Source organism: Schistocerca americana, chromosome 11 (assembly GCF_021461395.2).
Source record: "Schistocerca americana isolate TAMUIC-IGC-003095 chromosome 11, iqSchAmer2.1, whole genome shotgun sequence".
NCBI lineage: Eukaryota > Metazoa > Arthropoda > Insecta > Orthoptera > Acrididae > Schistocerca > Schistocerca americana.
Genome location: NC_060129.1, coordinates 44,470,376 through 44,484,884, shown reverse-complemented (window position 1 = coordinate 44,484,884; position 14,509 = coordinate 44,470,376). Strand labels below are relative to the sequence as shown.

Genomic DNA, 14,509 nt, shown 5'->3' with positions numbered 1-14,509 from the left:
TCTTTTTAACACCTAGGTGACCCACTTCTGTTACAGAGGGGCTCTTCAAATGATGCGAGAGATGAGGCATTTGTTACCCCTCAAACAGTAAAAAGTGTTCAGGCCAGTTATTGTGGAGACAATAAAATTGACACTGTCTAATACATTTCGACACCACGATACACTTAGGACAGGCTCTTCAGTGTGGTGGGCATTTCACAGCTCTGGCTGTTCAGGTTTTTTACATAACAGCTCACTTAACTACTGTGAACAGGTACTCAAACAAAAGAAACTCCATTATAGAAGTAGGAGCTCAGTGAAGCTATTTTGTCTATTCACATAAGAGGACTGGACACGAAATTCTGGGAACGTACAGTCTGTCTATACCCCGAAAAGCAAGCAGCACTTGTTGTGGGTGGGGAAATCGCCATTTCCTGAAGAACACTACAGTTACTGTACAAGATGACTAAGAATCAATTAATCCTCTTAACAGAACAGAACAATATACAGAGATTTACATAGATTCCATCTGCCTGCATTTCTTACATTAGTATAATTACAGTAACTCATATACGCACCCCTCGGGCACATCTGTTGTCTGTATCGTCAGTGATTCGTAAGGGGTGATGTGGAGGGGCAGTATAACTCTTTATTTACTTCTTGTCATGTAAATAGATAGAGTGGAGAATCACCTGCTCACTCTTCAGTTTACAAATGTAAAAACTAGAGAAGTGCACAAACACAATCTGGTGACCTACCTTTCATCCTGCTTTAACCCCCCCCCCCCCCACCCCCTTCCACCCTGTTACACCCCCAGAATACAATTTATTCATTAATACAGTTCGACTGCACTTACACGTGGTGCACACATTTAATATTTCTTTTTAATCCACTTCACTTAAAAATAAATACCGATTTTATACCATTAAAGCAATATTTTTAACAATCATCGATTTTCTGTACCCTGCAACATGGGAACCGTTTGTCCTAGAAATTTAAATTTTAATTTTGTACTGAAGTACATTTTCAGTTGTCAGTGGCCAGTTCAGTTAAATATTTAGAAAATGCAAGAAGAAGAAGAAGTCACACCACAAAGAAATTATCTGAGTGGGAGGGAAATCTGTAGATGTTATGTACAGGTACAGACAAACAAATGATTACAATTTCAGAACAACTGGATGAGTTATTCAAGAGAAAGAGCTTCGCAAATTCAGCAAGTCAATGACACATTGGTCCACCTCTGGCCATTATGCAAGCAGTTATTTGGCTTGGCACTGATTGATAAGAGTTGTCAGATGCCCTCCTGACAGATATCGTAGAAAATTCTGTCCAACTGGTGCATTACATCATCAAAATCTCTACCTGGCTGTAGGGCCCTGCACATAATGCTCCAAACTTTTCCAATCGGGGAAGGTCTTGTGAGCTGATGGCAAAGGTGCTGTTTAGCGAGCACGAAGACATGCAGCAGAAACTCCAGCTGTGTGAGGGCAAGCATTATCTCGCCAAAATATAAGGACAGGGTGGCTCGGCACGAAAGGCGTAGAATACTGTTTGTGTACAGCAGTAAGGGTGCCACACGTGACAACCAAAAGTGCCCCGCTACGAGATAAAGTGGCACCCCGGACAGTCACTTCTGACTGTCAGGTTGTACGTCTCCGGAAACGTCTTCGAAGTTCGTCAGAACTCAGTTTGAAACGGAACTCGTCACTGGAGACGATACTATTCCAGTCGACGAGATGCGAGGTCGACATCGCACGACACCACTGCAAATGAGCTATCTGTGTGCAGAGGCCAATGGTAATTGGCCCGAGGGACACGGTGATCTCCGTCGCCTTTCTGTGAGCCACATATTAACGGTGCTCACTGTCGCCGGTTCTGTCATCTCTCTGGGTCGACCGCTTCCTTCTCGATGCTGTGTCAGATGCAGTTAACCCGTTCCTGCCGACATTAGCTAATAGGGGCATCACTCCTATTCCAGTGTCGAGTGATTTGCCATTTACTCTGACTGCTTCTTTGAGCCTAATAAATGTCCTCACGCAAATGCTGACATCTGCGTCTAGAGTTCACGTGCCTGTCTCCGAGGCACAGTTACTGCCGTAATGAGTACAAGTAATGAAATTTGCTGAGTTCATGCCCTAGAAGTGACATTTCCACTGTTTACTATTCTTGCTAACTATGCTGTGAAATTGCACTGTGGTGTCACACATTCATCCACTGGCAGCCAAATTTTAAAATTTTACATTTTCCGTCAATACCTCATATGCTTGTCCGCTTGTTCCGATCAGTTCACATGCAAATAAATATTTTGCTGCCTGCAAAGTTTCAATATCGAGTACAGAACTTTGGTGTATAATCAAATGGTACCATTAAAGTTCCACTGCTACCTTTGACCAACAGCAGCATGCAGCTCTCAATTTTTGGTATGTTATTTTTCAGAGGACCTCTGTTGTCGCTACGGGTAGTTAACGTAAGATGGGGAGAAAATTTGAAGCACAGCAGTCCAATGTGCCAGTAACACTTCAAACTATGAGGGGATTCCTCCAGAAACACATTACATCTTCCCTACCATATTCTCATTTTGTAATTAACACAGTGCTGGAGCCACAGATCCAGACTTCAACAGTGGCGCACTGCACAGCCTTTACACGTGGGATAAGAAGGTGAGGATTAAAACTGGTTGGTATCTATCTGAAACTGCTACAGTTATTTGTCAGTGAGAGGAATTACTTAATTTTTAAATTATTTTCCATAAAAGTTCAACTTGATAATGTAATATGAAAAAATTACTGGAAGAAAACTTAGTTGCATACAATTAACAAAAATGTATGGCCAACATCTGACACCATCTAAAAGTGGAAAATTAAGCAAGCCAAACACAAAGAGAGCCAAATATAGAAAACCACATTTTTATGAAAGAAAAAAATTACAAAACATTTTAATGATGTTACTTTTATGTGGAAAACTTAAATAATTTGTCACACGAAAACTTTTGCAAAATTGTTTCTGTATGACAAAATCTAGAAGAGCCTTAATGCAGACAACATTCCCTCAGAATTACTGAAATCTTTGGAAGAGGCAAACATGACAAAACTATATGCAAGACACACCGAATAGGCGAAATACTCTCAGACTTTATGTAGAATGTAGTACTTCCAGCTCCAAAGAAAGCAATGCCCGATGTGTGTGAATATTAACAAACTGTAAGTTTAGTAAGTCATGGTTGCAAAATGGTAACAGCTGACATCAGGAAAGAAAGTACGGATTTTGGAGAAATGTAAGAACACACTGCGAGACTCTGGACGCCATTAGTACTCTCAATAGCTTTTATAATTGAGCAGGCGTGATCAGTTCAAATTACGATTCACCTGCAATGAAGTTTGTGTTTATTAGTTGAAACAGTAGTTGGTACTGGTTTCAGGTGCTCTATTTTTTGTTTGAGGTAGTCCCACAGTCATGCTGAAACAACTTCTCCATTTGCTGTGCTTTTGACCCCTGAGTCTGCAATGCCGTGAACTGTGCCACAGAGCCCCTCCTAGTGAAGCTCCGTGATTTGGACTTCCCAGCAACAATCGACATGTCCTCGATGTACATTCCAAGAGATGAGACAGTCTGCATAGAGAGATAGATAGTGTGTGTGTGTGTGTGTGTGTGTGTGTGTGTGTGTGTGTGTGTGTGCACGGCATTTCTGTTTTCACTTCGTAGTCAGAGTTATTGTATGAATCTTTTCTGGTATGTCACGGTCTCGCCCGTCGAACAGCACGGTCAACCTTCACAAATTTTAAGCACGATGGGACCCTAGTGACACAAAAAATACTGCCCCTATGACTTATCTTACAAGGCAGGTTGAAGAAAGCCACCCTGGTTTTATATCATTTGTAGATTTACAGAACGTTTTTGACGATACTGACTGGACTACACTCTTTGAAACTGGAAAAATAGCAAGGATGCAGTGAGCGAAAGGTTATTTACAACTTGCACAGAAACTTGACTGTAGTTAAACGAAAGCCATCCGGGAAGTAACAGAGGCTTTGAAACAGAAAAAAATGAACAATACGGAAAAAACAAATTTTATAATATACATTGTTAAAGCTACACCTTTACGCTATTTTTCTACATAATTGCCATTCAAATTGATGCACTTATCACACTGTGGCAAAAGATTTTCAATACCGTCTCTGTAGAAACCTGCCACCTGCAGTTGCAATCACTCATTTATACCAACACGCATACTGATGTCAGTATCAAAGCACCGTGTAGCGAGCTACGCCTCCGTTGCTGAAAAGAGGTGGCTGTCACTCGGCACCCGATCCGGGCCGTACGGTGGACACCGAGGACCTTCCGTCCAAAACCCCTCGGAGCTCTCGGATGCAACTGTACGTGTATTATGAAAAAACAAAACTTTTGCAGTAAATTTGCCCGTTTTTTAATGTCTGCGTTAACTTTGTCAGTTTGTTGGTCGATTTAGGGAAGGGGACCAAACAACGAGGTCATCGGTCCCAGCAGATTAGGGAACGACGGGGAAGGATGTCGCCCGCGCTCTTTCGAAGGCATTTGCCTGAAGTGATTTAGGGAAATCACAGAAAAGCTAAATCGGGACGCCGGACGTGGGTTTGAACTGTCGTCCTCCCGAATGAGAGTCCAGTGTGCTAACCACTGCGTCACTTCGCTCAGTAACTTTGTCAGTGTTTGAAAATAGCTCCCTGCGCTAACTGTTGTGCCACATTCCAGGAACTCATTCCTTTAGAGCCCAAAATGCAGTAAACAGATCTTTCCTGCTGACAGCATTTGCAAACCTCAGTCTGGCGGGAGAATTTGTGTCCCCATTCCATAAAATGCCTTTTTGTTTCACAACTGACACGTGTCGACCAAGTCTCGTCCCCAGTTATGATACAATTGATAACTTAGTTAGCATTTTTCTCGTAATCTTTGAGGCTGCCCCCCCCCCCCCCCCCCCCTGGTCTTCCATTACAACTTTGGGGGCCCCTCTAGCACAAAATTTGTGGGAACTGAGCTTCTCCACCACAATTTCGTGCACCAAATTCTGTGAAATCTGTGGGAAATCTTTTGGAAGTTCCATAATTGTGGAATGACAATTTTCACAAATTCTGTCATCGATTTTCATAACCAGTTCATTACTCTCTAGGCTAGACCTGCCACTGTGGTCCTCACCATGGGTTTGCAGTTTTTTGCCAAAGAAAATCTTATCACATTATGGACCAAAGATGGAGGCTGCAGTCCTGTCCATGACTTTGATAGACCAATACGTCTGTTTACTTTCTGGATAGCCCTTCCAGAGTCCAAGGACACACAAGGGAAGCAGTGGTTGAGAAGGGAATGAGACAAGGTTGTAGCTTATGCCCTAAGTAAATGTGTACATCGAGCAAGCTGTAGGAAACCAACGAGATATTCGGAAAGACAATTAAAGTACAGGAAGAACGAATAAAAGTTTGAAGTTTGTCAATGATGTTTTAATTCTGCAGAGACAACAAGGGAGTTGGAAGATCAAACACTGGGAGTTCAGAATGGAACACAACAATATGGAAATCAAAATATAAGATCACTAGAACAGAATGGACACTGTCTTGAAAAGAGGTTGTAAGACGAATGCCAATAAAACAAATGAGGGCACTGGAGTTCAGGAATTAAATCAGGTGATGCTGAGAGAATTAGCTAAAGACACAAGACATTAAAACTAGTACAGGAGTTTTGCTATTTTGGCAGCAAAAGGACAGTGGTCAGAGAGAGAGAGAGAGAGAGAGAGAGAGAGAGAGAGAGAGAGAGAGAGAGGGGGGGGGGGGGGTATTAAATAAGGACACTGATCAGAGAGAGAGGGTATTAAATGCAAACTGACAATAGCGAGAAAATAGTGGTTTTCTTTTTTTTTTTTTTTTTTAAAAAAGACACATTTTTAAATACAATATAAAATGAAGTTATTTGTTGAGGTTTGTGTCTGGCAGTGTAGTCTTGTATAGAAATGAACTGTGGACAATACACAGTTCAGACCAGAAGAGCACAGAAGTATTCCGCATATGGGCGTCAGACGAACTGTGTGTAAAATTAACTTATGGCATGCACTAACTAAAAGAAGGAATTGGTAGTAGGAGACGCCCAGAAGCAACAAGATATAATCAATTTGGTACTTGAAGTACACGTGGTGGTAAAAATGGTAGAGACCTACGGATGAATACATAACATAGATTAAAAAGACGTAGGTGGCAGTAGTCATCAAGAAATGAAGAGATTTGCACATGATAGGCTGGTGAGCTACACAAACTAGCCTTTGAACAGAAAACAACAACAACAACAACAACAACCACTTTTGCTCACCCAACGACACAACAACACCACTTTTGCCCAACAACATATAACACCCGAAAAGTATCAAACCAAAATTTAAAAATAATTTCTTATCATTAATTGTGTATTCCTATTCTTTAGATGCACTTTTATTGTAACACTGAGTGCACACAGAATGAAAAAACAGAGAAAGGAAATGTTTTCTTTGTACTAAAATCTGTTTTTCACTTGCAGCATGAATAGTGATTCAGTATTATAACAGTATTATGAGAAGGAAAGTTGCTACTCACCATATAGCGGAGATGCTGAGTTGCAAATAGGCAGAACAGAAAGACTACAACAATTAAAGCTTTCAGTCATTGGTCTTTGTCACAGAACTCTCTCTCTCTCTCTCTCTCTCTCTCTCTCTCACCCAAACACAACTGACACGCACGACTGTGTGAGTTGCATCTGTGTGTGTGTGTGTGTGTGTGTGTGTGTGTGTGTGTGTGTGTGTGTGTGTTTTGTGACAAAGACCAATGACTGAAAGCTTTAATTGTTCAAGTCTTTCTGTTGTGCCTATTTGCAACTCAGCATCTCCGCTATACGGTGAGCAGCAACTTTCCTTCTCATAATATTGTTACCGTCCATCCTGGATTTTCAATTGCTTGTCACAGCAATATAATCACTTATATTACATTTGATTCACTGTGCTGCTTAGTATTCTCCAAATAGCCAGTATTCAGCTGTGTAAACAATAAAATTGTCTACACATGAATTACAAACTAACCGATTCCAAAACATTCTGACAGAAGTCACGCAAGTTATTTGTCCAATATGACACATGACCAATTATAATCCCTCTCTGTATTGAGTTATTTTAGACACTGATGGCTACAGGTGAGCCGTGATTTTAATGTCAGGGGGAAAAAGAAGAAGACAATTTTCTGTGATATGCACAGCTCATACTCACCCGGTGCACGCATTGAGTGCCATTACAGTATGACGCACTTTCTCCTCTTCGTAGGCTCCGGAGGTTCCAGTGCCGCTAGGATAGCTTCGTCGAACACATTCTTCAGTCCTTTCTGCAACAGCACAAGCACAAAGTCAATATCTTTGTGTGAAAAATGACAAATGCAAGTGTGACGTTCTACATACGTACACACCAAAAATGATCGACTGCCCGAACATTGTAATAACTGAGTGACGTTTGCACGGGTCGTAAAAATTGTACCTTGCCAGTAATATAGCCCGGCAAAGTGGCTGCCAAAATTTATTGCAGCAAGTGTGACCCGGCAATGTTAGAGATACATTTCCGGCCCAAAAGTATTTACACGGGCCGTACTATGGCTACGAAATGGACGAAAGTAAGTTGTTTTGAGTAATGTCTCTCTCCTGCAATTACATTCAACAAGATAAGAAACAGAGATTGTACTTTGTGGGTGATTTCTTTAATTTAACGAACTGTTTTCAAAGCTTAAGGGGGTCACTCATCATTTCTGGTTACTGGAAACTCATGCTGAAGTTTGATGTATGTCTCTGAAGTGTGGATCTACTTCTCATTGAAAGATAAGTGGAAGGACTTGGAATCAAATGTTCATATTAATATTTTATTGTGACTCACTAGTACAGTGATAAATGTGTCACATCTACAACCATTTATGGCAAATGAAAAGTAATGTACTAAAATACCACGATGTTGTTGTTGTGGTCTTCAGTCCTGAGACTGGTTTGATGCAGCTCTCCATGCTACTCTATCCTGTGCAAGCTTTTTCATCTCCCAGTACCTACTGCAGCCTACATCCTTCTGAATCTGCTTAGTGTATTCATCTCTTGGTCTCCCTCTACGATTTTTACCCTCCACGCTGCCTTCCAATACTAAATTGGTGATCCCTTGATGCCTCAGAACATGTCCTACCAACCGATCCCTTCTTCTGGTCAAGTTGTGCCACAAACTTCTCTTCTCCCCAATCCTATTCAGTACTTCCTCATTAGTTATGTGATCTACCCATCTAATCTTCAGCATTCTTCTGTAGCAATACCACGATAGTAACGAAAAATAGGCTGTTGGGAAGCTGCTCCCGTGAACACAGAAACAAACGTGATGAGACTAAAAATAGGGTTGGAAGTCTTTTAAGAACTTAAGCAAAATAAAAATAAAAGCATGGCTCACTAAGCTGCATCGAGATTGTCCTTTTATGGACTGCGGTCTTTGTGTATATTATTTTCTGTGCTCTATAGTTCTACTTGTACACGTATGAATCAGATTTATGAAATTTACAGTTCTAAGTCTGCTCACTTCTGCATTAACTTAGAGCACAGAGTGCCCCTACATATGCTATCTTTCTAACTGACGCACGATACTGTGTTTTGTGTAACTTAACAATGCAGCTCTAGTGGCGTGAAAAGGAGAATGAGAGGGAAGCATTTAGAGACAAGGACGGAGGCAGATATGGCCCCGCAATATGAAATATTCTCCACCATTGCCATATAATGGCAGCAACACCTCAGCAACTTGTTTCGACAACTCTATCAAAGAGTAATACTGCCTGGCAAATCTGCAATATTGCAATGTATTCCAAAAGCTGTAGTGTGACAGAAATTTGGTGCATACTTTGTCACCCGAGAGATGTAAGGGCGTGTATTTATAAATTTTATTGAGGAAATTTTTTTCCAATTATGATTTTAAAATTAACACACACTGGTGTCTCATTTATGTTTTATACTCGTGAACTGAGAACGAGGCAATGGGCCTACAGTACTTTGCTGGAAGGTGACCACATCTGCATCGATGAGTGTGACAAATTAAACCAGCGACCAGCCACCAGAAGATGATGCCGCCGTTTTGCTCAGAACTCCTGGGCTAATTATTTTTTCACTGTAAAAAGCCAAAGATCAACTCTGTAAAAGAAAGACGTACAATTCTGTTCTGTTCTGTTCTGTTCTATTCAGTTCAGTTCACATTTAGCCAAGTTTTATTATACTCACAAAATATAATTTCACTGTGGGGAATATTGTTTGCTATAATATGTGCTGTGATGCAACAAAACGAGGGTGCACTTGTCATGAGATGTAAAGTATTTACACTGTAAATAATAGTCTGCCCTGTTAATTTCTACTCTAATTATTTTGAGTAGTGAAACCTACGTTACTTAATTCAAAAGAACGGAAAGTGATTGTAACTTCAGCTTCTACAGTAAAGATAAATGTATTACAATCTCCAGTCATCGAATGCTTCGACAAAATAAGATGTGGCGAAAGTAATTAATATTTACAGAAATTTAAAGAAGGACAGACACTAAAAGTGATCTCGCTTTGAAAAAATAGCTATGGTGACTGAAGCTGCTAATAGTGAAAGCAGTTCATACAATATTAATTTAGACTTTCTTGAAAATTATTAGTACGATTGATAATAGCAAGAGTGGCCGAGTGTCAGTGTCTAATCTCTCTGGCTGCTACTTAGTAATGGAAAATAAACATTCGGAAGAAGATAATTTGCCAGACAAATAATGTTTTGTTGTTAAACCTGTATAAACTTCTATAGTTTCTCTCTTCAATATTTCTTCGGGCTTTGTACATCCTTTTTTGTCTTCCAAACGGCATGAATTCTGTCACTTTTACTAAAAGTAATCAGTAAAATTTTAACCTCAACAAAACTTACTCAGCTTGAAGTATGCCACAGAGATCGGTTCAAAAACGGAACTCTCTCCACTCGTGAGAAGCTCCTCTAGTTTCATTTATATGAAATTGGGAAACGTTCTTTGTTTTGAGCAACCTCCCCCATCCTTTCACTCACACTGAGAACTTTCTCAGGTGAAGTATATTCTCTCACTCACTTTATTCATCCCAACATGAGAATGCTCTTCAAAATTCTGACTATTACATATACTTTCAGTTTCATTTATACGACCCATTCACGGCACTATTTCATCCTTCCTTATGTGACTCCACAACCAATTGTTTCAGAAGCAGAATCTCAATGCAATTTGTAACAAAACTGACTCAGTACATTTCTTTATGTCAACAAGCTGTTCAAAGCTGATCGATCGAGGGGGGTTACGGGACTAAATGGCAAGGTCGTCAGTTCTGTGATTCAAAAGTGACACGAAGTTAGATAAAGGCGTGCAGTCAGGGGGGGGGGGGGGGGGGCAAACAATAAAGGGAGGAAGCTAAATATACACACAGTAGAAGGCATAAAAGAGTAGGCCAAATCTAAAAACTGTAAAACCAGAGAGATGAAAGAGCGGTCTTTGCACAGGGGAGTGGTCATGGGTACCGGACCCAGAAAACACGAAGAGAGGCCCCAATCACAGCCACAGCCACCCTGCCCCTTATAACTGAAAGTAAAAAACCATTTTCACAAAGCAAACTGAAGACGAGTTCAACTATCTGTGAATCATACGCTAATATTACAGACAAGGAATCTGGAAGGCTACGCTCAGTAGTTTGGTCGATTTGGGAGAGGGGACCAAACAGCGAGCTCATTGATCCCATTATGCTTAGTACGAATGGCATTCTCGAGAATTCCAGGCACGAGGAAGGCGATGGCGTCAAGAAGCTACCGATAAATTGACGATGAGCAGAAGGGGATGCAGCATACCACAATAATGACTTTTCTTTCTTCTCAGCTGAGCTATATACCAGCCATAAACAGCGTTTAACCACAATTTTTAAACATCGATAATTTTTATAGAATGATAATCATATAATTAACACACTTTGAAGTATTAAGTAGTCTTAAATTTGAGACTGATAAAACTCCAATAAAATTAAATTTCAATGACAGGTTAAAAATGCAGAATTCCCCTGGATTTTATGGAATTCCCTGGTATATCTCTGGTTTCTCCAGATAAAACATAATTCCCCAAGAATTCCAGGTTTTCCAGAAGAATCATCACCCTGATGTATCTCTACCATTCGTGTTAATCAGCCTCGACACGGATGCCAGGCAGATGACACTGTGTTTGTGTAATGGACTTCTATAGCCCACTCCACTAACAGTGTCTGACAGGAACACATGGCAGCACTGTATAAGTTCAGAAAATCACTGAGATTAAAGTCCTTAATATAGAATGTGAAACGTCCAATTGCTTTCACGAAAGGCCGAAGAAGGTGTACAAAACCGCTACTGTAGATGTCAGCACTCGTACTGGGACGGTCTCGTCGCTGTAGGGAGTCAGTGCAGTGTGGAGCAGAGCACCCGGGCTGTGACTGCAACATCTCCACAGAACATACAGCGATCAATCGGACCATCTGTAGCAACAGCCGGGTAACTACAGACAAATTTGTCACCAGTTATCCACCAGTAAACAGTGTGATGGCCATAATCAAAAATACTGGGCTACTCCAAAATTTGTGCACTCACCAGAATAAAGAGGCAAATAAAATGACTATATACAATCTGTTGCTCCACTAGACTTACAACTGTTCAGCCCATTCTGAGATCATCAGGGACATCACTTTGAAGAAGGGGAAAACTTTGAAAAATTCTGAGTGCCAGGATAGTGATTTTTACCACACAGATATACGTGCTCTCGTTTTGAGGTAGAAGAATGACTGTTGCCGAGGATGTGGCGATTGTAATGCGAAGTGGAAAATTAATGGTGAATGTTTTGAATGTTATCCTATGTACTAATATCCAAGAATTTCATGGTAAAAATCAGAAAACTATACGCCTGTTCTTATATTCTCTGTCACCTACAAAGCATCACCTCGGGCAAATACGCAATAATCTCAGCGCTGTCCCAACTTTTGGAAGCACTCCTGGAAGTCTATAGGGTGAAGGGTGTTCAGGACCTGATGCGATTCCAAAAGCGTGTCTTCAATCGAGTCAAAAAGGTCACTCTTTCAATGCGATTTCCACCTTCGGAAACAGGTAGAAGTCACACGGGGCTAGGTCTAGCGCGAAGGGAGGACGGGGGACTGCTGCCTCGTCGCTTCCGGCCAGGAATTCCTTCGCGACGACCGAGGTGAGCGGGGAAGCGTCGTCACGGTGTACCGACCGGTCTTTCTTTTTCCACAACTCTGGCCATTTGCACTGAACATTTTCCCTTAGTCGCCTCAAAACCTCACAGTAAAAACTGCCTGTCAACAGTCTGACAAGGTGGAACAAACTCCTTATGTGCTATTCCCCGAATGTCTAAAAAATTATCAGCACCGGCTTCACGTCGCTGCGAACTCGCCGAGCTTTTTTCGGCCTCGAAGAAGGTGACTTTTCCACTGTGATGCCTGCAGCTTCCTTTCGATATCAAAGATTCGTCACCTGTTATGACTCTGGAGAACAATTTTTGGACACACTCGAACTATTTGTTGCAGCTCAGTGAACACTTGCACTCCGACGTCTCGCCGGCCGATGCCGAGAAGGTGACAAAGTTCACTTCAATTCGTCTCGTGTTCAGTTCGTCGGCTAGAATTCGTCGACACGTAGTGTACGACAGTAAAGTCTGTTACAAACCTCGTGAACTGTCTGCCTTCAGTCTTCGTGAATTATCTCACAAATCTCTATTCCCGGTGTTGTGAGCGTTGACTACTGACAAGGACAACTGGCATCTTCCACAGATTCTCGGCCTTCCTCGAAGCGATCAATCCAGTCAAACGTTCTCGCTCGACTCGGTGTACTCTCGCCAAATGTGTCTGTCGGCAAGCAGTGGGCCTAAGCTGCAGTTTTCTTCCACTTTAAACACAATTTGATGCAAACCCATTGTTCCTCTACATTATCCATTTCCGATTCACACAAGTGCTGAAACACACGGCAAAATGCACTACTAGAACCCACGACTACACACGCCAATTATGAAATTATGATGCAACTTTGTACCGCAGTAGGTGAGAAGTGTACTTCGAGACATCTAGTGGCCGAATGTTGTATTGCTACTGGTTTGACAGGTACAACGAAATTCTCGGGTATTTTATGTAGTACCTCATATATGGCATTGACTTTGCTTTTAAAATAAAAAAGAATAAGAGGCATCACTTTCTGACTGGCCCTGTTACGCTCCAGCCCTAAGGGTTATCTACCTGTACAATGCGATACTGCGACAGCACACACACAGCTGGTGCACAAAGTCAACAGTAAGGGGCCTATTGCAATCCCCTGATGTACTCTTCACATTAATTTCACGGTGTCTTACCATTAATGACCTGCAGAGGTCTGGAAAGTCCTGATGATTAAAGTTGTGTGCTGGACTAGGACTCAAATCCCAAACTTTGCAGCCAGTACCAATACAGAACAGGGATGGAAAAACCAACCAGTTAATGCTGATGTAGGTATTTCAATTCTGAATAACTTGTATTTTTCGGTGTTTGTTTGGTCTCTGTCATAACAAGTGTTTTTATTTTATTTTTTTCCTAATAAGCACATAAAAAACATATCAATTAGTCACAGCAACAGTGCTAAGATCTTTCATTTTTAAATAAACCTCTTTCTTTTAATGATTAAGCTTTATCTGTAAAATTTGCATTGCTTTGATATACAGGTTTGTTACAGACAATGGGAAAACTGATCAGAGATATTTTAATAACAGCGCAGATGGAAACGAGTGGTGAACAGGTGCCTTAAGTATCGGTACAGCACTGCTGAGATGATGATGTACCTGTTACTACGTGGTACGGCCTACTGGATGGTACGTGTGTACACGTGATGTACAAGCCTTGCCCCATCTTGCCTATATGGCAGTTTCTCACTACTGATGATAGATATCAGTTCTATTACAGAATGGTACCATCCCTAGTCTCGAAGTATTTTACAAAGTGCAGTATTGACGAAGTACGAGGCTCCATTTGCTTTAAAAGATTAAAAATGGGAGAAGCTGAAACAGACTTGTGATACAACATAAGGAGAAAATTAGGAAACTTAACAATTTATTCATACTTGCAATAAAAATAAAAAGCAGCGGATCTGCTGCCCGAATTGAAGTAACGTGCCTTTATCTGCTCGTAGCCCTTGAAAACTGACAAATTAACAAATAGAATATAGTTCTCTGACCTTAGTTTTTACGCTATAGCATTGACTATTCATAACGTTCAAATAGAGGGATGATCCCACTATTTTTGAGAAGAGTTTTAAAAAAATCAGAATAACTAGGAGAATACTGGCAAATTTTTTGTAACAGTCAACCACTTATTGCTTTTTGACCAGTGAGCGGTGGATGGACAATGTCCTTTTTTTTCTATTTTCCTATTTAATTTGAGATTCTGACAGTGCGTATCTCAAAACTCAGTGCGTCAAAATTCTTTCAATGTTTGTTCGATTTCT

At 41.0% G+C, this 14,509-nt stretch overlaps 1 protein-coding gene across 1 annotated transcript in view; it reads right to left on the bottom strand.

Annotated features, from left to right (window-relative positions):
* The window catches only part of LOC124553574 (cdc42 homolog), a 53,215-nt gene that overhangs the window by 7,905 nt on the left and 30,801 nt on the right, over nucleotides 1–14,509 (bottom strand). The window contains exon 6 of the mRNA XM_047127418.1: nucleotides 7,229–7,340. Within this exon, the coding sequence (XP_046983374.1) occupies nucleotides 7,251–7,340 (90 nt within the window). The 3' untranslated portion in view covers nucleotides 7,229–7,250. The remainder of the gene's footprint in view (nucleotides 1–7,228; nucleotides 7,341–14,509) is intronic.